This window comes from Cynocephalus volans, chromosome 4 (assembly GCF_027409185.1).
Source record: "Cynocephalus volans isolate mCynVol1 chromosome 4, mCynVol1.pri, whole genome shotgun sequence".
Taxonomy (NCBI): domain Eukaryota; kingdom Metazoa; phylum Chordata; class Mammalia; order Dermoptera; family Cynocephalidae; genus Cynocephalus; species Cynocephalus volans.
The window spans coordinates 117,209,412-117,232,732 of record NC_084463.1 but is presented as its reverse complement, the minus strand read 5'-3'; the positions used below and the strand labels follow the sequence as shown (position 1 = coordinate 117,232,732).

At 37.5% G+C, this 23,321-nt stretch overlaps 2 protein-coding genes across 5 annotated transcripts in view; one reads left to right on the top strand and one right to left on the bottom strand.

Annotated features, from left to right (window-relative positions):
* Positions 1 to 13,648: 13,648 nt before the first annotated feature.
* NUCB2 (nucleobindin 2) overlaps positions 13,649 to 23,321 on the bottom strand; it is a 40,189-nt gene continuing 30,516 nt past the window's right edge. For 2 of the 4 annotated variants that reach the window (XM_063094406.1, XM_063094407.1), the window contains exons 9-14: positions 22,745 to 22,803; positions 22,551 to 22,643; positions 19,064 to 19,153; positions 14,558 to 14,728; positions 14,186 to 14,258; positions 13,649 to 13,756 (exon numbers count right to left, since the gene is read on the bottom strand). In XM_063094406.1, coding sequence (XP_062950476.1) covers positions 13,749 to 13,756; positions 14,186 to 14,258; positions 14,558 to 14,728; positions 19,064 to 19,153; positions 22,551 to 22,643; positions 22,745 to 22,803 — 494 coding nt within the window. In that variant the 3' untranslated portion in view covers positions 13,649 to 13,748. The remainder of the gene's footprint in view (positions 13,757 to 14,185; positions 14,259 to 14,557; positions 14,729 to 19,063; positions 19,154 to 22,550; positions 22,644 to 22,744; positions 22,804 to 23,321) is intronic. The other 2 variants (XM_063094408.1, XM_063094409.1) reach the window with 2 other exon arrangements.
* On the top strand, positions 16,989 to 17,309 carry LOC134376886 (large ribosomal subunit protein eL31-like). Its single transcript, XM_063095460.1, has one exon. The coding sequence runs from the start codon at positions 16,989 to 16,991 to the stop codon at positions 17,307 to 17,309; it is 321 nt and encodes a 106-aa protein (XP_062951530.1).

Here is a 23,321-nt window from a genome sequence, read left to right as displayed (position 1 = left end):
GTTATTTATGTATGAAACAATGCAGGAAAATATGTTGAGAAAAGATTATGTTTACAGAGGACTTCTTTAATGTGTCACACTTCTTAAATGTAAACATATATTTTTAATGCATACTTAAGTAGTGGTACAAAAAAGGCAAAAACAAAAAAATGTCAATGTCATGAAAGACAAAAAAAGTCTCTCATCTCCACCATCCACCATGTGAGCCCCTGAGTCACTGTGTAGGGTCACTACTCACAAGATATGTTCCCTGGACTTTGAACATCCCAGCTCCCAAAACTCTTCTAGAGGCCGCCTCAATTGCTTGGTTCATGGCCCCCTCCTCCTTCTTCAATGACAGCTCTGTGCCTCTCTCTGACCCTGCTTCTGACATCACATCTCTTTCTCTGGCTCTCCTTTGCTGATCACCACAATTTCTCCTAGGCTGGAAGCAAAGTAAAAGTGTAGAGTCCCAGGTTATGAGCATCCCTGGCCCTACCCTGACCTCCAGAGAAGTGGTGAAGAGGCCCTGAGTTTTGAAATAGAACTGTCTACAGCGTAAGAGTCATCTAGCTGCTAGCCTAAGGGAACTCTGAATGTTTGGGCCTCTTTGGGATTTGAGCACCTGAGGCATCAGCTCTCCAAGACTTCTGATGGGATTGATGATGATAAAAGGAACAAAGTGGGAGTGAGCAATCCTGTCTTCATGTCACCTTCTGCAAGCAGTGGCAGTGGGCTTGCCTGGATGCCTCTATATCCAATTACCAATTTACAGGAAATACAACGGACAGAGGAATGTATTAAACACCACCACAGGAATGCAGTCAGCAGAATCTAGACTGTGGGAAACTCTGCAGGAAAACGTGGTTTCTTTGAAAAAAAAAATTTTTTTTTCAAGGAACAACAAAAAAAGGAAAAAAGTGAGAAATTCAGGAAAAACCTGTAGATTAAAAGAGACTTCAGGAACATGTCAAGCAATCACAATAAGTGGAACATATTTGGACCCTGACTCAAACAAACAAACCAAAAAGGAAAGACAAGAAAACTGAAAAGAGTTGTAATCTGGAGGTAATTGGAAATTTGAACACAAATTGGCTATTTAAGGATATTAAGGAATTATTGCTAAATCTCTTTTTAGGAATGGTAATGGCATTATGGTTTAGAAATATTTACCAGTCAAATGACATAGTGATAATTATTTGCCTCAAAATAACATGAGTAGGGTTGGCAGGAGTGGGGAACGTTGGTCATAAGGTACAAAACCAGGTGTCACAAACTTTTTCTATAAAGGGTGTTTTAGTCCATTTTGTGTTGCTGTAACAGAAATACCTGAGACTGGGTAATTTATAAAGAAAAGAGGTTTATTTGGCTTACAATTCTGGGACAGCTGCATCTGGCGCAGGCCTTAGGCTGCTTCTACTCATGGCAGAAAGTGGCAGTAGCCGGCAGGTCCAAGCAGATCATGTGGTGAGAGGAAGCTAGCAAGTGAGAGGAGATGCTAGGGTCTTTTAAACAACCAGCTCTTGCAGAAACTAATGGGGCGAGATCTCACTCATTAATCCCTCCTCCCCTGAGGAGAGCATTAATTCATTCATGAGGTATCCACCCCCATGACTCAAACAGCTTCCAGCACTGCCACATTGGGGATCAGATTTCCACATGAGTTTTGGTGGGCATGACACATTCAAACTTTATCAAAGGGCCAGATAGTAACTGTGAACCAAGGTCTTTGTGGCCACTACTCAACTCTGCCACTGTAATGCAAAAGCAGTCACAGACAAAATATAAAGAAATTATAAGCTTGCCAGTTAGCTCAGTTAGCTCCATTGGTTAGAAAGGAGTGTGATAACACCAAGGTCAAGGGTTTGGATCCCTGTACAGGCCAGCTACCAAAAAAAGTGTCCAATAAAATCTTATTTACAAAAATAGGCAGCGGGCTGGACTTGGCCTTTAGACCATAATTTGCTCACCTCTGGTAAAATGATAATTATTATAGCTGAATCATGGGTACATGGGAGTTTATTTTCCTGTCTGCTTTTGCATACACAAAAAGTTTTATGTTTTCCATAATAAAATATTTTTTTAAAAAAAGATAAAGACTGAGGAGCTATTCCAGATTAAAGGAATTAAAGAGACATGACAACTAAACGCAAAGAATGATCCTGGATTAAATCCTGGATCATGAAAAAATTTACTATAAAGGACAGTATTGAGACAATGGTGAAATTTGAATATCGATCATACATTAGAACAATAATATTGTAATAATGTTAAATTTCTTAAATTTGATAATTATATGTTGGTTATTACAAAAGAATGTCCTTGTTCTAAAGAGATGTTCACTCACATATTTGGGGTAAAGGATCACAATGTCTGCAACTTAATTCTGAAAAGCTTCAGCAAAAAAAAAAAAAAAAAATTGTATGGAGAGAGAGGGAGAACAGGGCATACTAGAATTCATTGTACTATTTTTGCAACTTTTTTGGATAGATTTGATTTTTTTTTTTCAAATTAACACACACATACACAACTAAATGCAATGTGGGATCCCAGATTGGATCTAGCCCAGAAAAAGTGGGATAACTGGCAAAATATGCAGATTAGTTCACAGAATTGTACCAATGTTAATTTCCTGATTTTAATAATTTTTACCATAGTTATATAAGATGATAATATTTGTGGAAGTTAGGTGAAGGGCACATGAGAATTCTTTGTACTATTTCTGCAAGTTTTTTGTAAGTCTGAAATTATTTAAAATTGAAAAATTAAAAATTTTAATCCTTCACAGTCTAGAACTTCTAAACTTTTTCCTTCAGACTCTAAAGGGGGAAAAAAAATCAGAGAGTAACATAGCTAGGGTCCTGACACCAGTCCAGTACTTCCCTCTCTAACATCATCATGGACTCTCTGACTATAGAGAGTATCTTCTTGGATATCTTCTTGGTATCTTCTTGGAATTAAGTGGATTCTAGTAGGAGAAGGGGTTCTTTCATTGGTAGATGATCTATAAGACCCTTAGGCTCTATGACTCTGTAATGTTAGCATTTTGCAAATGATCCATTTTTTCAAAGTTGTCAAATGTCTTTTTCCCCAGAAAATTACAATAAATATTACACATTTTCTTATTTTACATTTAATATAATTAGAAATGAACCTATACAAACAATGACTAGAATAAAATTTTCCAACAATATTGCATTGGGTGAATTTTTACAATATATATTCATAAAACAAATTCAAATATAACAAAAATTGTACAGTCTTTGTGTCTTTCTGATTCTCTAACAAATTAAATTCCAATTATTTGTTTGTAGTTTTAAAAATAGCCCAAATATCTAAATAAGCCAAGAATTAAATTTAAGTAATCTTCAGGCTAGTATATTTTTTTTCAAAATTTAAAATTAACAGAACATTTTCAGCCACATATTTTTAAAAGGTTACATTTTAAATTCAACATTTCAATTGAAAAATTTTCAAAATTCTCCCCCAAATTAGTAATAACAAATAAAATAAAAGGCCTTTAAAATCTTGATTTTAGGGATGTACATCATTAAATGGTTTCTAAAACATAATAAATGTTGATAAAATAATTAATTATGCAGCACGGGTTTCCTTTATTAAAAGGAAAAGCAATAATGAAAAAAATGTTTTTCATACTTTAATTCCAGAAGACAATTCTTTCAGAAGACACTGGATGGTCTTCCAGCCAGACCGATTTGAGGCACAAGCTTACACATAAACACACACACATATTCCATCCAAAAATATGATCTTTCAATTAGAGGCTATATAAATTGGTACATAGATAGCATTTGCCACATTGATACAACTTTTAAAGTTGCAAGGGCTTATAACTTTGATGTTAAATTTGACTCATAGACTAACAACCTCAGGAAAAGAAATGCCTTCACTGAGCCTCCAGAGCTCTTCCAGTATTGGGCCCTGCAACTGGATAGAGAGGTACAAACAGAGCTATCAGGAAGTCACCAGAGCCATCACATAAGAAGGAAACAGTCACTAAGCATTAACTGGCTTCAAATTGTTGTCCTTAAAATGCTTAGTCTCTGTTTTATCTTTTATGTAAATCTTTTAGAAAATAACCCTACTTTAATAAAGTCACCTCGTCTTAATTAGTAATAAGAGGGATAGCTTGGGATTGTGAGGGAAGTAACGGATTTATTTGAAAGGCCTGATAATAAGTCCCATGAAGCTGGTGGCTATGAAACTTTAAGACTGAAAATCCTCTATCATCCTACATCACTCAAAGCTTTCCCCAATGATTAAAGAGGTGTGTTAGAAATAAAAGAGAAAAAGTCAATACAAAAGTGGGAAAATGGGAGAGTGCACAGAGAGGAAAGAAACTTGGTTAAAATTCAGATCATCCAGACAGAAGTAATGAAGAAACAATAAACTATGCTATTTCTCTTCTAATCACAGATTGACGAATTCATGTCCTGGTCTGTCTATACCAAACAATATTTTTTCCCTTATTAAATGTAAGATGGAAAATGTCTGCTGGGATATGGGGTTCAGCTTATTTTTTAAATTATTATTATTATTTAAGGAGAGTATGAAAAAGGCATAGAATTGAACAAAGAACATTCATCACGGTCTGACCGCTGTGTATTTGCCCTATAAGCTGGTTCATTCTATCAAAGGGAAGGAATCAAGAGTCAGGGGTCATGAAACTCTTCAGGATTAGTTGCCCTCTCCACAGTGCCCAGAAAACCACTCTAGAAATGACTGCCTGCTTGCCTGAGTAGCTCTAGAAAAGCTGATTTTTCTGCAAAAGTGCTTTTCTTTTCCCCAAAATCAAACTTAAATCTCAATAAAACGTACTATTATTATCAAAAAAAAATAAAAATACACACATCAAGAGAATTAAGAAATACATACAGGATCAGAACTGAGATTTAGTCAGAAAAAAAACTGAGACAAATTCTAAGATATATTACTCAATGCTGTAGAACAAGAAGGAATCACTACACAAATATGATAGAGGTTTTAAATGGTCACATTTGACAAAATGCTTCAATATTACCATTATCATGTCTAAAACATTAGAGGACATGGTAAATATGTTCTAAAAAGGAAATAACCTATACATCATTACTCTGATAAAGAAATATTTAGAAAATAGTAACACCAAGAAGAGAAAGTGTAAAATTCTAAAGTAAAACAAACCCAAATCACTTTAACAACTGAAGGGCCATAGTGGGCAGCAAAATAGGTAAAACAAAACAGTATTAACCAACACAGCATGGCACAGGCTGTGTATGTGTTTTATACCCCATACGTAGGGAATCTAAAGCAAGGGCAGGGATTTAATTAAATGACACATATGCTGACATCACTAAAAATAAACATTTAAAATACACTAAAATTAAACAAAAATAACATGTTTTATACAATGATTCATGGTAGATGGCAAAGAGAAATAGGTAGAATTTTATTTTTTCTCTATCACTTTTAAATCACTCAGACAAGTCATAACTTTAAAATCTTGTGGAAAATAAACCATTACTCACTTTAAAATTCCACGGAGTAGCAAAATTATAAGAATTATAAAATAAACACTTGAACACTTTAATTTTGAGATATATATTGCCAAATCTGGAAAGTAGACTTACCACTGAAGATAAAATAAAAGGAGATAAGTAAATTTGCACAGCAAAAGTCAAGTCTACAGCTTGCAAAAGATTATAAACAAATTATAAACAAAACAAACTTGTTTACAGAGGCATGCAGAGCTTAGAGGGCAATAGGAAGGGTGAGCATGGATGGAGAAGTACATGGTCAGGGGCTGGCTGATAGCCAAGCTAATACACAACATTCATTATCATCAAGAGCATGACTGACATCAATTAAAGTACGCACTAAAAGCTCTGCAGTGAAAACTGTAAACATCCATAAACATGAAATGTAGTTGTTTTTCTACATAATTCTTTAGGCAATACTTGAAAAAATTTAAATTCCTAAAAGGAAGTCAAAAGTTTCACTGGTTTTGCTTTTCTTTGTTTTTGTCTCAATAAGCAGGTTGGTAATGCTGGAAACCATAAATACAAATTTTTCAATTTGGTGTCTTTACCATTTGCTGCTGCTACTGCTTGTTCTGGCTCAATTCTTGGATTCTCTAAAAAACGGTTACTAATTCATAGCTAGCTACTCATTTAAAAACTAAATTAAAAAGTGGGTAGGGAAGAAAGATTAGAATCTTGCCAATAATATTGTGTTTTTTAAAAAGCAAGGAAATAGTCTGATTTCCTTCAAATTTCACACCTGGAAACAGGTTGTCATTATAGTCTTCTCTTTATATCAACCATAAGGAATGAAAAAGTAAACTTTGGGAGTTCTGGTAAAGAAGGTGGAATAGACAGTTCCCAGCGTCACTCTCTCCCACAAATCAACCAGTTTACAACTATTAAAATGTAACATCAGCCAAGCTGGGGCCACGGGAGTTCAGGGGAAGAGGAGGAGAGACCTACGGAGTTTATGAAGGTAGGAGAAACCACGATGAGAGAAAGAAAAAGCTGCTCTGAGCACTTCAGGCCACAGCTGCTTTAATGCTGGAGCTGCTGAGCACAGGGAGCAGGAGCCGGCAGAAGCCACAGCTGTGCCCTTCAGATGAAGTTACTTGGAGGCAGCAGGAGAGAAGAGGGCCTTGGCGGCCCCCAGGACAGCAAGACCACTAATAGGGTTCACATGGACCCACGCAGGAGCAAGGAGCCAGAACAACTGAAAAAAGGGGAGCCATTCAGAGGCTGGTGAGTGATTGCAAGGGATGGCACCAGGCTGGTCCCATGGGAAGTGTTTGGAGCATGGGCGGTGGGCGAGATGGGAACACCAGGAGAACACTGGGACACAGCAAGGACAGCTGATCTGACCCCAATCAACACAGGACCACTCAGAGGAGACTGGTCAGGAATACAGAATTGCATGGGGTGCAGTTTGATGAAAAAACTCAGGCCCAGATCAGAGATTCCACAGAACACAGATCCACTTGTCTCTGGAGAGCCAGAAGTACCTATAAGATCAACCATTAAACCCTGAGATGCACAAAAAGCCTTCCCTAGGGAAACAGCAGCAAAGCAGCAATTTAACTCAACCGCACACTCAAGTACTGGTTCCCACAGGAAGTTCCCCCATGTTAGAAGTAAGCAAGGACAAAAAATTAGTTCCAGCCTAGGCACACCACCAGCACCTTGGGGCCTGCCTGGGAAATGGAGGCTTGGATCCGGGGACTGGACCCCATTCCCACTTCCACGCAAACTGAACCAGTGCCTCGGGGCCTGCCCGGGGATCCAAAGCATGGAGAAGGAGACCAGACCTCCCTCCCACAACCAGGCACACCAAGCCAGCACCTCGGATCCCACCCCGGGACCCGAGGTATGGAGCCAGGGACCTGAGGCATGGAACTAGGGACCGGACCCTCCTCCCACAACCAGGTACACCACACCAGCACCTCGGGGCCCACCCAGGGACCCGAGGCATGGAAAAGGAACCAGACCCCCTCCCCAAACCAGGTACACCACACCAGCACCTCGGAGCCTGCCCAGGGAACCGAGGCATGGAGAAAGGGACCAGACCGCCCTCCCTCAACCAGACACACTATGCCAGTGCCACAAGGCCCACCTGGGGACCCAATGCTTGGAGAAGGGGACAGGACCACTCTCCCACAACCAGGCACAATGCTCCAGCGCCTTGGGGCCTGCCCAGGGACCTGAGGTATGGAGAAGGGGACCGGACCTCCCTCCCACAACAAGGCACACCAAGCCAGTGCTTTGGGTCCCTCCTAGTGACCTGAGGCATGGAGCCAGAGACCGGACCCTCCTCCCACAACCATGCACACCACGCCAGTGCCTTGGGGTCCAGCCAGTGACCCAAGGCATGGAGAAGGGGACCAGACCTCTCTCCCACTACCAGGCACACTGTGCCAGCACCTTGGGGCCCACCTGGGGACCCAAGGCATGGAGAAGAGGACTGGACCTCTCTCCCACAACCAGGCACACCGCACCAGCGGACCTCTCTCCCACAACCAGGCACACCGCACCAGCGGACCTCTCTCCCACAACCAGGCACACCACACCAGTGCCTCAGGGCCTGCCCAAAAACCTAAGATATAGAGAAGGGGAATGGACCCCCCCTCCCACAACCATGCACACCGAGCCAGCACCTCGGGGCCCACCTGAGGACCTGGGACATGGAGAAGGGGACCAGACCATCCTCCCACAACCTGGAACACCAAGCCAGCACCTTGGGGCCCACCTGGGGACCCGGGGCATGGAGAAGGGGACTGGACCCTCCTCCCACAACCAGGCACATGGAGCCAGCGCCTCAGGGCCCACCCAGGGACCAGAGGCATGGAGAAGGGGACCAGACACACCCCACAACCAGGCACACTGCCAGTGCCAAGGAGCACACCAAAAACTTCACCTCCATGTGGGTGGCCCACCACAGCCACCACAATAACCATGGCTACCGTGAAAGCAGCTAGACGCCACAACCACCACACAGATGGTCTGCCAGCCACTGGAGTGCATTGACACAAGGTGAGTCACCAGCAGAGACAAAGAAAAGAAGAGGTTGTCTCTCTCCACAAAGCCCATTTCAGAGTGACAGAAGACGCATCTGCTCTATGATAATATTGGGGGACTTGATCACACCTCTTGGCATTGGAGAGATCATCTAGGCAACAAATTAACACAGTAACCATTACTCTTTCAGAAGGAGAGAAGTAATCTAGGGTAACTAGAGGGGGGAGGAGGGAGGGAAAGGGGGAAGGGGAGAGATCGGACAAGGGGCATAAAGAATAATTACAATTTGTAACAATATATATGCTAGTAATATTGATTTAAAAAAAATAAAAATAAAAATGCATTTTGGATTATTAGGAAAAAAAAAAAGAAAAAGTAAACTTTGTATTTTACTTAATACACCTTACTCTCCCAATTCCAACAAAAACAAATGAATTTAAAAAGCATTAAGTTGAGGCACCAAGTGGTTAAGGGTGAAGGTGGACTTCTCTAGCAGTTTCTTCAGAGGATAAAAATCTTGCACGAAAACGATGAAGCTCATCATTTAATTCTGGCTCTCCTTCAATTTCTTGTTAAGGGCACTGCACAGCTGTAAAACAAAGATTAAAACTTATGCACTAACTGGAACTGAGCTTGTCAAAATTTCACCCTAAGGAAAATAGATTTCTTATCCCCTTTTTTATTAGTTAGGCTATTTTTTAAATCACATTATCACAAAACATTAAAATTTTCTTTACATTTTTCCTTATGTGAAAAACAGATATGCATTTAGGCTTATAGTAATGCAAATCTGTTTAATTAGCATAAAAATAATGCTGTTGTAAACACATCTTGGTAAAAAAAAATGTACAGCCATGTCTCAGAGGATTTTTTTACCACTTCTAAATTGCAGTTTTCTTTAATGACAGTTCAGTATTCCAGAGAACCATCATCATTTAAAATCTAATTTTAATTATATACTAAAGCATACTATAAAATTTACATGCTTCATGAAAATTCGTATGTGAAACAAAACTCCAAATTATTAATACATACCACTAAGTCAGCTAAACCAAAGACAATTTAATATCTAAAGAAATATGAAGAAGAATGGTATAAATTAAAAACAGGATAAATACTTCATAAGAGAGCTTAAATGAATACTGTTTGCAACTTTCTCAGAAATATTATTCACTCATACATGCCCAGTGCTCATAAGAACTGGAATTCCTTGAGTCCATAAATACAAGGATACTTCAAAAAGTTTGTGGAGAAATAGAACTAAAAGATAATACAAATCTTTCCATGACCATTTTGAAGTACTCTTTTAATTTTAGGGTTAACAATTCTTTTTTGAATAATATAAATTATAATAAATTTGCTGAAAACTGTGAGATATTTCTACATTAATATCCATCCATTTGGATTAAAAAAGCTTTTCAAGAAATTGCTCTAAGTTCTCCTCTAACTACTTTCAGATTTAACCCCAGTTCACCATCTAAAAAGGTTTACCTAAGAAAATGCCTATCTTATTGGTTTCTGGTCACAGAAGTCATCAACAAAAGGATATTCCAAACCATTTTTCTACAGTGCCTACAATTTAAACAAGAGATAGGAATTCTACTCCATCTCTAAAGAAATATAGCACTATCACTGTGTTGAGTGGTTCCTGTGAGTTTTTTTTTTTTTTTTTTTTAAGCTGTATATAAGGAAAACTTTTCTAAATTGCTTTATTTAACTTTGGGATCTCTGGAAAAAAAATTTTTTGAAGTGTGTTTGAAGGAATATGCAGTGATTTTTAAAATTTTATAAAATAAGGGCTAAGTTTTAAAAATTATTAATGTAAAGAGAAACAACATAAAATTATGAGGTACTAGGATGGACTGGTTCGCTCAACAGCTTTTAACATGCATTCCTGTAACACAGAGGTTGAAAAATTAAACACTCTATTTCCCACCCTCCCTTGCAGCTAGGGTTCCAGATATGATTGGTCCGATCAGTCAGATGTACTCACCTGAGACATTTACTCAGTTATACGGAAAGAGAGGCAGGACATGAGGTATCCATTTTCGCCAGCACAAAGTATGGCAGAGGTGCTGTGGCTCTAGAGCTGGCAACTGTTTACGGCTTCCTATTGCAGCAGGCAGCTTCCTGATTGTTCCAAAAGTAGCAGCTCCTTTGGCAGCCCCCTCTTGTGATGTAGTTCTTTGAAGCTCAGCCTGGGTCTGTTTCTTCAGCCCTCCCAAAGATTCTGTAAGCTATATATACTCCTTAATCAATTCCTTTCTGTTCAATAGCTAAAGATTCTGTTACCTACAATCAAGAATCCTGACCTATACAAAATTTGGTAGCTAGAAGTAAGGTGCAGCAAGTAAAACTAAATACGGGTTTGGCTCAGTAGAAGAGGTAGGGCTTTGGGCAGTGAGACCTCCCACCAACTACAATTAAGATATCAGAGAAAGTGGTGGTAGAACTCCAGAATGCTAGCATGTGTTGGCTGCTCTTGTCTCTTTCAGCAAAGACCTACAAGAAAAATGTGACTCAGGCTATGGTTAACAAGTCCGCAGAGATGCAAAGGAAATAGCTCTGCTGATGAAATTGCTCTCTATCTACAACATAAATTGACAAAGCCCCAAATCTGGAACACTGAAGAACTGAGAAAGTCAACCGCTACTGTACTCCAAACAGACAGTTATAAGCAAAGGCTCTGAGGAAGCTGCTAAAGCTTCTTCAACCTTCTTCAAGAACCTTTCCTAAATTCTTTTCTGTCAACTAATATGAGCCATTCCAGGAGAAAAGACCAGATTAAGATTGTTGCCATCCCATCTGAGCCTACAGTTTGAAAGGGTCTCAAGTAGGTACCATTCATTTAAGACCCAAGGAGATGAAGTGAGCACAGAGGCCAGCAAGCAAATGTCTCTGACTGTGGTCACTCATGGGAATGATTAAAGAAAACAGACCAGAAATTTACTCAGTTTTTAGGGAAACATTTGGCCAAAAAACAAAACAAAAACAAACAAAATCCCAAACCTGGCCTGCAATACCCTATAGCTGTTAACTATCTAAAACAATGCCCAAGCCCACAATAACAGGAAGTGAACTGCTAAGGTTGTCCAGCATCCAAGAAGAGCATACTCTCCAATGCCCATTCAGATGTGTCTTGAAAATTAGTGGGCAATAAAAACCTCCTAAAGGGCAAAGCCAAGGGCCCCTGAGGATATTAGATAAGGAAATTCCTCTCAGAAAGGTGAATTAAGGGGCCGACCCTGTGGCTCACTTGGGAGAGTGCGGCGCTGGGAGCACAGCGGCACTCCTGCCGCGGGTTCGGATCCTATATAGGGATGGCCGGTTCACTCACTGGCTGAGCGCGATCACAAAAAAAAAAAAAAAAAAAAAAAAGAAAGGTGAATTAAGGATTGGCTGATGGGCAAGCCAAGGAATATACTCATGGACTATAGCAGAGAGATTACTATTTTTGCCAAGCAGTATTTTTTATTGCTATAGATCAGTGACCATGTGCTGTTTCCAATTCTCAATTTTCCTAAAAGTTCAATTTTATTGCAGTTTTCCTGCACCTATGCATTATGCATCTGATGCTCTTGGGGCAGAAAACTTGCCTTTTGGTTTATAGGTGGCCAGAACACAAGAAGCTACATCCTGACCTGATGGAGGAATCTATACCCAGATATCATGGTCTTTGAGCTCATATGCAACAATGAATTAGATTTTTTGGTGATTTTTCTTTGGGATAGAAGCACTTGAGTACTTTCTGTCTCATAAGAAGAATGTACATAGAGATTTAGGTAGCCAACAAGGCTGATTTGAGTTAAAACTGAAAGTTGCCTACCAAACATTCCAACTTCCCTTCTCCCTTAGTAAAAGAATCCTAGCTTTGGGGCTGGCTGGTTAGCTCAAGTGGTTAGCGTACGGTATTATAACGCCAAGGTCAAGGGTTCAAATCCCTGTATTGGCTAATTAAAAAGAATCTTAACCCTTAGCTGGTCCTATTGCCCCATGCATTTCTCAGCATGGTGCAGCTAGGTACAGCCAGGTGATTCAGTTCTGGCCAGTTAGATCAAGTGTTGCTGGTTCTTCTAAAAAATTGCTTCAAGGAATCTAATTCAACTGGAGAAAGTCATCTTTCTTGCCCTTCTCCACTGCCTCCCGCAGCAATCTTAGACAGTGAGAGTGAGGTAACTTGATAAAAATCATGCACTGAAGATAGCAGAGTACAAAGACAGAAATCTGGATACCACCTACTTCTAGATTTCTTTTATATAAAAGGGAAAAACTCCTATTTAGTTAGTGGTTTACACTGTTATCTTTGGTTTTTCTGTTATATGTAGCAGAATCTAATCTTAAGTGATAAAGTATAGAGCAAAACTATGAATGAAAAATGACCTGAAGTGGTAACAAAAGCTATTCAGTTGGGCCAGCCTGTGGCTCACTTGGGAGAGTGTGGCTGATAACACCTAGGCCACGGGTTCGGATCCCATATAGGGATGGCCAGTTAGCTCAGGTGCCAACAACACCAAGTCAAGGGTTAAGATCCCCTTACCGAGGGTCAGCCCGTGGCTCACTTGGGAGAGTGTGGTGCTGATAACACCAAGGCCACGGGTTCAGATCCCTATATAGGGATGGCCGGTTAGCTCACTTGGGAGAGCGTGGTGATGACAACACCAAGTTAAGGGTTAAGATCCCCTTACCGGTCATCTTTTAAAAAAAAAGCTATTCAGTTGAAGAAGAATTTCTAGCAGTTAAGGTTGCAAAAAGTAGGAAAAAGTTACCATGAAACACTGGGGAATACTTTGGCCTTTTCAGAAGAATTGTTAATATCTAAAAGGCATTTATTGAGAGAGGGGATGATAAGCACCCATAAAATTGTATCTATTACTATGAGTAAGTAAGAGCAATTTATTTTAAAAGCAATAGGCAGAGCTTTCTCACTTAAATAGTTACTGATAGTTTCATTAAATTATGGCATAAGGCTACTAAATTAAATCACTAAAGGAGAGCAAAGAAAAAAGAAGGGAGATATGAATGTGAGAGCAGATAGTAAGTTTGTTTTCTTCCTGGTTCTGGTAGACTTCAATCCTTAAATATCTGTGTCCAAAATAATAGGTTCTCATTTTAAAGGTATCTACCTTTATTCCAAATATGCTTTAAAATATTTATTGAGCAGAGAAAAAGAAAGGGAGATAAAAAGATGAAATAGATGTTAACAGTTTTCTTCCAAGTTCTGGTGAACTTCAGGCTTTAAATGTCTGTCAAAAAAAAAAACCAAAACACCTCTCATTCTAATGGTATCTTCCTTTATTCTGAGTGTTCCTTTATATACAGATATATCTAGCATTTGTTTTTAAAATATGCTTAACTAATCATAGATTACGATTAAAAAAAAATACGTTCTCTGGTAAGATCAATATAATTGATTAGAAAGAATTATGAATAATGTTGAAATAAATCATTTCAACATAAATATGGTTATTGAGTTATACAGCATTTAAAATATGCTGATACTTAAAAATTTTGGAGGCCTTTTCATTTTTCTATAATGCAAATTGCTCTGTCTTTACAACTATATAGAAAATAACATAAATCTTAATGATTTGAAATTATACTTGTAATAAATGTCTATTTCAATTTGTACAATGGTTTATTTCCCTAAACAAAGAAACAAACAAAATACATACGTGGCTCGAACTTCAACTCTCCAGTTGGCCCTGATGGAGAAATTCCTTGTTGTAATTTTTTTTGTTCCATCTGCTGTACAACATGTCAATGAAAAAAGAAAGTCTTGAAAGAAAGTACTATATTATTTGATTTTCTCTCATATGTGTGACCTTTGACAAAGCACAAAAAACTGACTGAAAATCGTTTTCCAAAACAAAGATATTCAAGCTCTTAAAATTTAGATTAACATTCCACAAAGCAGTTTTAAAAATACTAACATTTAAAATGCTAATAGCTAATAATACTTTGAAATATTATACAACAAAAACACAGACTTTCAGCAAAGCACCTAAGATCCTTTTTAATGCCATAATCTTTTTATGAAATACTACCTGATGATACTCCAGCTTCTGAGCCTCAAGTTGGTCATGCTGACGTTGTAGCTCTTCTTTCTGTTTCTGAAGCTCATCTGCCTTCTTCTTAAGTTCATTTTCTTGTAAAGCGATAATATTTTCATATTCTCTTAGTTCTTCCTCTGTGAAGAACTGTTGCTGATCCAATGTCTAAAAGAAACAAAATCAGGAAAGAATAATCTAAGAAATATGACAATAAGGTACGAGCTTTAAATTTTTAAACTTTTAAATTCTCTAATTAAGAAAGTACAAAAGAGTATCTATAATATTATACCTTTTGGGTAAGAAAAAAGGGCAAATAAAAATATATGTATATTGATATACTCATTTGACCAAAAGGAAAAACATGAAGGAAAACCCAGAGACTAATGAGATTAGTTACTAAGAACAAAGAGAGAATATAGGAAGGGAAAAAAACTTCTGGAAATAAACCTTTCTTCTATAGATTCAATTTTTGGAAACATGTTAATGTTTCACAGACTCACAGACAGAAAATAAATAAAATCCACAAGGACAGGAAAACCCCAAAACTTGACCACAAAAGCATAAGCAAATAAATAATACTTTTATTTTAAATGAATAAGATAACCCACAGAAAGAAGAAGGGGGAAAAATAGTTATCCCAAGTAACTTCTGATCACACTACATGCCCTCGGGTTAAAAACAACAACAAAAAAATCTAAACAAATACTAAACTCTTATTTTGCAGAGGCATGGATTAGCAATTAGATTTCTGAAACTCTACATTCTAGAATTGAGCAAATAAGTGGAATATTTCTATGGAAAATGGTTTAGGTTTCACATGAAATACAGAAAGAGCAAAAGATAGAATGTTGTGTTGAAATTGGAGGTGCTGGATTGAAATAGGGTATAGTGTAAACTCATGAGTATTCATCATATTGATAGCTAGATATACAGAAATGAATATAAATGTGTATAGGTGTGTATATGTATGTGTGTATGTGTGCATTTTTATGTGTGTGTGTGTGTGTGTGTGTGTGTGTGTATACATATATGTATACTGTATTTTTTAAATCCCCAGCTCTGTCATCTGACAAGGCCTTGGAAATAGTGACACTCCAGTAGCAGGGAGCACATCCAGTGCCCAAATCTTGTCTGTAACATCAGTCCCCACTTAAAGGAATCAGGGCTCCTCAGAAAAATGGTTATACTAAAAGTAAGCAAGTCCTCCTAAAATGATAGGGACATATCAGAAGGGCACAAAAGCCAGTTTGAAGAAGCTCCCACTGGCCAAGTCTGGGACAATTTGGGCATGGAATACTCATAAATAATAACAGTAAGGATTAGAGTTTACTGAATAAAATAAAAAGCCATGAGTCTACACTAACATAAATAGAGAGGTAGGGGGAAGAGAGAGCTTTTCCTTACAGTAGAAAGCCAAGTAATAAATGTAGGAGGAATGATGAGAGATTAGAGAATCACCATTTGTCAAACATCACAGCACCACATGAATCTGGCCAGAAACATCAGCAGATGCTAAAACTAGTAGATAATGAGACATTTACATGTATAACCCACAGGATACTTTTTTTTAGAGTGCATTCATTTTTTATTGGTGGAAATGTAAACTGGTACAATTCTTTTGAAAAGCACTTTTGCAAAATATATCAAGTGCCTTAAAAATATTCCCTTGGTCCCGGGAATGCCACACTGAGAATCTATCCTATAAAATAACCCTAAACACATAAAAAGCTTTATATAAAAATATATTTATAGCAACATTTTCTTTTTTAAATAACAGTAAAAGACTGGAAATAATTTAAGTGCCTAACTCTGAGAAAACGGTTTCATACCTCCACAGCTATTAAAATAATGCTTACAAATATGTGGAAATACTTTTTAGATGATTCATAGTGAATTTTTAAAAAGCTGACTTCTGATTCTGGCTGTATGGTGGATTAGACAATATACTTTTTAAATTACACAGGTAAAACAGTAACTTCACAGTGGGGAAATCTGGTAGACACCACCTTAAACAAATGATCAGAGTTAGCATTGCCAGTTTTGGGAACCACCAATAGCATGTGTCTCCTGATAAGATACACTAAGCATCCCTCTTGTGGTACTCAAGGGACATTCTACAACATAACTGGTCTGTAGTCTTTAAAAACGCCAATGCCAGGAAACACAAACAAAGATTCAGGAATTGTTTCAGATTAAAGAAGACTAGAAAGACATTACACCTGAATTCAACGTATGATCTTGGGTTTTCTTTTGTTATAAAGGACATTATTGGGAAAATTGACAAAATCTCAATAAAATCTAGAGGTTGGAGAAGAGTTCTGTGTGTATTGTATTGATAACTGTACTGTGATTATTTATGTAAGACAAATCCTGTTTTCAAGAAATATATACTCAAGTCTCTTCCTTTTTAACTTGGGCCTGCAGGATGGCTCCTGCAAAGAGGGGTGGCAAGAAGAAAAAGGGCCATTCTGCCATCAACGAGATGGTGACCCGAGAATACACCATCAATATTCACAAGGATATCCATGGAGTGGTTTTCAAGAAGCATGCACCTCAGGCACTCAAAGAGATCCGGAAATATGCCATGAAGAAGATGGGGACTCCAGATGTGCGCATTGATACCAGGCTCAGCAAAGCTGTCTGGGCCAAAGGAATAAGTAACGTCCCATACCATATATCCATGTGCCGTTTGTTGTCCAGAAAACGTAATGAGGATGAAGATTCACCAAACAAGCTCTATACTTAGGTTAACTATGTACCTGTTACCACTTTCAAAAATCTGCAGGCAGTGTGGATGAGAACTAAGTGCTGATTGTCAAATAAAGTTAGAAAACCAAAAAAAAAAAAAAAGAAAGAAAAGAAAAGAAATACATACTCAAGTATCTAAGGTTAAAATAGCATCACATGCAATTTACTCTTAAGCAACTCAAAAATTTATATATATGAGGGGTCTTCAAAAAGCTGATGGAAAGATTCATATGATCTTTCAATTCCATTTTTCGACAAACTTTTTCAAGTACCCTCACACATATATATACATATATAACATATGTTATACACATACACAGAGATTAAAAAGAGAGAGAAGGAAAAAAGAAAGAAAGATAAAGCAAATGTAGTAAAATGGGAGATCTGAGTGAAGGGTATTCAGGAATTCCTTGTCTATTCTTGCAACTCTTTGGTAAATCTGAAATCATGTCGAAATTTTAAAAGTGTATAATTATCTATTGATCTTCTAGGTTACCAGATATACTAAAGGGAATGTATATTCAAATAATCTTAGCATTCTTATTCTCCAAAGTCCAGAAATATTTCAAACGTTAGACAACAACTCTGAACAAAGAGAGGCTGACTTCTCTGATCTCAAACTAAAGCAACCAACTGTCCGAATTTGCCCCAAACTGTCCAGTTTTACCAATGAAAAGTTCCACATCCTGGGAAACCCTTCAGTTCCAGGTAAAACAGAACAGCTGGTCACCCTATCTCTAACTATTTTCTGGACAATTAAAAATCTAATTTAAATGGTAATCTTTTTATTTTTAATGTAGGAAAAGACAATATTCTTTCTTCAATCTATTTTGGTTGGTACTTCTCAACTATTCTTTTAAAATTGTGCATGTACTCATTTATACACAGTTGGCTGTGGTATAAATTGGTTTACCTTTTGGGAGCAACTTGGCAAGATATATTAAGAAACTAAAAAAGTGTTCATAAACCTTGAGAATAGTTCTATTCCTGGGAATTAATTCCAGGGAAATCATCATAGACTGTCCAAAAATGTATGAACAATAGTCATTATAGTGTAACTTGTTATAGTAAAATGTTGGAATTTATCCAAAATGTCTAAATCTGGAGGAATGGTTATATAAATTATGTTACAACCATACAACTGCATGTTAAGTAATCATTTTAAAATTTTAAATCATGTTAAGAAGTGATATTGGAAAACATTCATAAAATATTGCTAAATTAAAAAGCAGTATTTCATGAGCATACAAAGTAATTTACATAGTATAAAGCCATTTTAAAAAATACATAAATATGAATATATGTATACATAAATTAAAAATGAAACAATACACTGTTTACATACCATATGCTATATATGTATATACTATACATATATATAAACTGCATCCTATTCCAAACTGACACAGTCCAATGCATAATTTAAGTGTCTACCCCCTGGTGGTAGAATTATAGGTAACTACTAATTTAATCTTTAAATGTGTCTGTATTTCTAATTTTCAATAATGAATGCTATTTTATACTTTAAAAAAGTGCAAATTTTAGAAGACTTATAATTATATGCAGCGTGATTACAAATGAGATCAATTGCCACAAACTTTCCAAGAAATCAAGTTCATTATTTTAGAGTGACATTTTATATAAAAAACCAAGATGGTAAGACCCTACATGCAATCATAATGTGGAATAAGGAGAATAGATTGATGTAGAATTTCTTGAAACATACATCCCATTTGAAGTAGGTTCTATTACCTCCCAGCTATCTGGCTCCAAGAATTCTTTTTTTTCTGTAGCTTTCAAAAACTCCTCCAGAGTTACCAATCGGTCTTTGTTAGTATCAACCTAATTGAAAGAAAATGTATATGAAATATAAAATAAATCTTTCTCATATTATTTAGACACTAACAACTGTCTCCTAACAGGTGCTAGCTACTACATACACACACAGCAATTAGGAATAGCCTAACATCCATAGAAACTGGAGGTAAAAAAAAGAAACACAAAACACTCAACTTTATACTAAATCAGAAAATAGATATCTTTCTCTTCTACATAATTCAAACTTGAAAATACAAGATATCTATATACCTAATGCTCCAAAGATCCCCAAGTGTGAGTCAGCTGAGCTGACTGGTTCGGCTGGTATTGTCTTCCTTTCTCACCACACTATGTACAATACCACTTGAAGCCAAGTGCTTGGGCAAGAAAAATAATCATACTAGAAATAGGATTGTTTTAGCCAAGAGTAAAGGAGTTTAAATTAAAATGCTCTCAACGTTTTTTCTTAAAAACAAACAAATAAATCAGAACTAAAGTTGACAACCTCTCCAAATCCTCTTCAAAGCCTCTTACAGACTGTGGCAAATTCATTTAGAAAGGTGAACTCTATAATGGCCAGAGAAATCCAGTTGATACTTGGGATGCCAGCAATCAACAGAGATCCAACCTCAGCATTAACAGCGCAAACATTCAGGTGAAAATCACTGAAGCAAGTCAGTAGGCTTCAGTTACCTTGCACATGATGTCTGTATCTGAGTTTTTTGCTTAGAGGGAGAAGGGGCAGGGCAAGGACTGGAGAGAAAGGCAAGTATTTCAATTAGGGTGGTCATGGAGATCTCTCTGAAGAGTGGACATGTGAGCACAGACCTGGTGGAAGTGAGACCATGATCTAAAGGAGGAGTTTCTCGGGAAGAAAAAACATTAAATTCAAATGCCCTAAAGTGGGAACAAGCTTGATGAAAGGTAAACACCAAGAAGACCAGTATGGCCAGAGTAGAGTTAGACAGAGTCACAGGACATGGAGGCAAAGAGCAAGGCAAGGGTTAAATCATGTCATGGTCTTTTGGACATAGGAGGCATTTGGGATCATATTCTAAGTGAAATGGCAAGCACCACTGAAGTATTCTGAGCAAGACAGCAATATGACCTGATTGATGCTTTGAAGAGATTACTCTGCCTGCTGTATTGAGAAGTGACTACAATAGGTAAGGAGTGGAAACAGAGATACCAGTTAGGAGATGTGCTTGGACTCGACTGGTAGTAGTAGAAGTGGTTGAATTTTGGATTTGTTTCAAAGGTAGATCAAACAGGACAACAAGATGAATCGTGACTCACTGGCTGAAATGAAGAAGGCTGAGAGGGGGAATGGACTGGATCTGGACAAGAGGTGTATTAAAAATGCAAGGGGAAATGTCGAACAGATACAAGCCTGGCTCTCAGGGAAAGGAGAGAGCTGGAGGTAAAAATTTTGAATTTGCCAGTACATAGAGCATATACAAAGACATGGGACTCCAAAATATCACCTAACGAAAGAATGAAGATAGAAAGGAGAACACGGCCAAGGGATAGGCCCAGGGCACTGCAACATTAGAACACAGGAAGAGGAAGAACAGCCAGAAGAGACTAAAAAGAAAGAATGAGTGAAGTATGAGGAAACCAAGGAGGTGGGTTCTCCAAGCCAAGTGAAGAAAGCATTTCAAGAAAGAGAGAGGTAGCAACTGTATCAAATGCTGCTAAGAAGTCAAGTGAGATGAGACCATGGAATGTGACAAGATAGAGGTCATCTGACAGAAGGAGTTTCAGTGAAATGGTGGAGGCTACTGCATGTTCAACACAGATTAAAGAGAAAATGAAAGGTGAGGAATAACAGAAAGAGGAGGAATAGACAACTCTATAGAACAGTTTTGCTGTGAAGGGGAGCAGAGAAATGCAGCAGTAACTAAAGGTTTGGTTTCGTTTTTAAGGTTGAAGACATTAGATCACGTTTGTCTCCTAATGGGAATGATCCAGTACAGTGGGGAAAAGTGATGCATGAGAGCGTGGGAATAACAGCAGGAACGAAGTCCTTCACCAGGAGAAACTGAATGGGACCTAATGCTCAAGGGCAGGAGAAGGCCTTCAAAAGGAACAGCAACCGTTTAGCCACTGTTAACAGAAAGCAAGGCAAGGTAAATGGATACAGATGCATATTGACTGGTAGATTTGGTAGTGGGAAGATGAAGTAATTCTCTCGATCACTTCTATTTTCTCAGTAAAATGAGAGGCAAGGGCACATAAAAGGGAGGAAAGAGAAGTGTCTTGAAGGCTGAAGAAGAGGGGAGAATATGTGAGACTGTCAGAGTCCAGGAGTGGGGAAATGAATGGACCAGGGGAATACAGTAGAATTGCCAAGCAGAGGGCCTCCTAGTGATTTGTACTCATAAGACTGAAGTTACCAGTCTTACGAGAGACCAGTTAGCATGCTCCCATGTTCATCTTCAGCCACATTCCACTGCTCCAATATAGCAGGATACAACAGGGGTATGCACTTAGTAGTTAGTACAAATAATGTACTTGGGTAATCATCATTCTGTTTGCAAAGGGCCTCATCTATTACATATTTAACTAGTAATATGCATCATCATTTGCCTGGAATCTAAGAGGAGAAGAAAAACTAGTTGAACAAACCATACTGAAAAAAATAGTCAGCTGCTTTGAAAAGGACAGAAATTAAAGTTTTAGGATTCTGATAGTTTGGGTTATTATTCCCAACTATTGCTCCCTCCTGTAATAGAATTTTACAACCCTGCCCAGTGTCACGTGACTTGCTGAAACATTCTATGGCAGGTATACATCCCCTCCTCATCGATCTGGGACTTGACAGGGACATACTTCAGCCAATGGGATATAAATGGACGTGAAGCTTGCCACAGCCATTACATGGTTTGGCCAGGGGTCTCTTATGTCCCTGACAGAGACTGCTCCTGCCCCGGAATGGAAAGACATGTAGAGCCAAGCCCAGCCATGGCCAAACCAGCCCAACCCAGCCCAGCCCTGCTACACCTAGCTGCAGTCAAACCTGAAAGCTCATGTTATGTGAACAATAAATAAATATTTGTTGTTATATGCCATTAAAGTACTGCGGTTTTGGAATTTTCTTATTAAAAGCTAACATAGGGTTTTAAAATATCAAATATCAAACTTCATTATTTTTCACTACCAAAAAAAGGTTTTATAGTGATATGTAGCAGCATTTTAATCTTTTAAAATATTTTAAAGTAGTTAAAAATTATTTTATTTATACTAAAGGCATCTAGTATAACATTCTAGATTAAAAATTAAATACTTATTCTAATTAAATTAATCAGATACTCAATCTACTAATTACTTATTCTGTATATTTATTTTCCATCTTATGGTAAGATTTACTGCAAGCATTTGAATAATCCATAGAAATAACATATAAACTTTTAAAACATACCTCATTCATTACATGTTCCCTCATTCTAAGCCTTTCTTCCTCCATTTCTACCATATCATCCTCCTCATTTTTGGGGTCATATACTTTCTCCAACTAAAAAGAAAATTTTGAAACTGACATGAAAGAAAAGAAGGTAATAGAAGCAAAAAAAAGAGAAAGAACAAGAATGCTGAGTACTCAATAAATTCATTTACCTCTTTAGTAAATAGGGCTTCTAATTCTTGTTCATCCAGGAATCCATCATTATTGACATCTAAAGTTTAAAAGTTACAAATGCAAAACTGATTTTTAATACCTTAGAAAATAAGTAATCAACATACAATTATTTACAAATGGTTTGCAAAAGTAGTACTGACATAAAGCATCAACATGCTGCAGAAAAGGGTTTCTTCTTTTCTATGGAGCTTCAGATCAGCCCAACTGATAACAATTCTGTATTTATAATTCATAATTATTTCTTAGAAAAACACATCTTAACCAATTTTTTCCAAATAAAGTAAAGCAATATGGTATAAAAGTATACGGCCTATTAGATAAAACCTAGCTAGTCACAGAATTACCTTCAGTTTACAGAAAGGCTTGCAATAAGTCATATAATGATTCAAGAGTAACAGCAGGTATAAAGGCACAGCTACTGACCTAAAATATTTTATACTGCAAATCAGCAATAAAGACTATCATATTACACCTTATAGCTGTAAATCTACTGTCAACAGGACTCAATAGCAGAAATCAATTAAAAGTAAAGCAAACACAACTTTTTTCAAATAG

What these genes read in the sequence shown, in the direction of transcription:
- LOC134376886 (XM_063095460.1), top strand. Translation starts at nt 16,989, where the DNA reads ATGGCTCCTGCAAAGAGGGGTGGCAAGAAGAAAAAGGGCCATTCTGCC.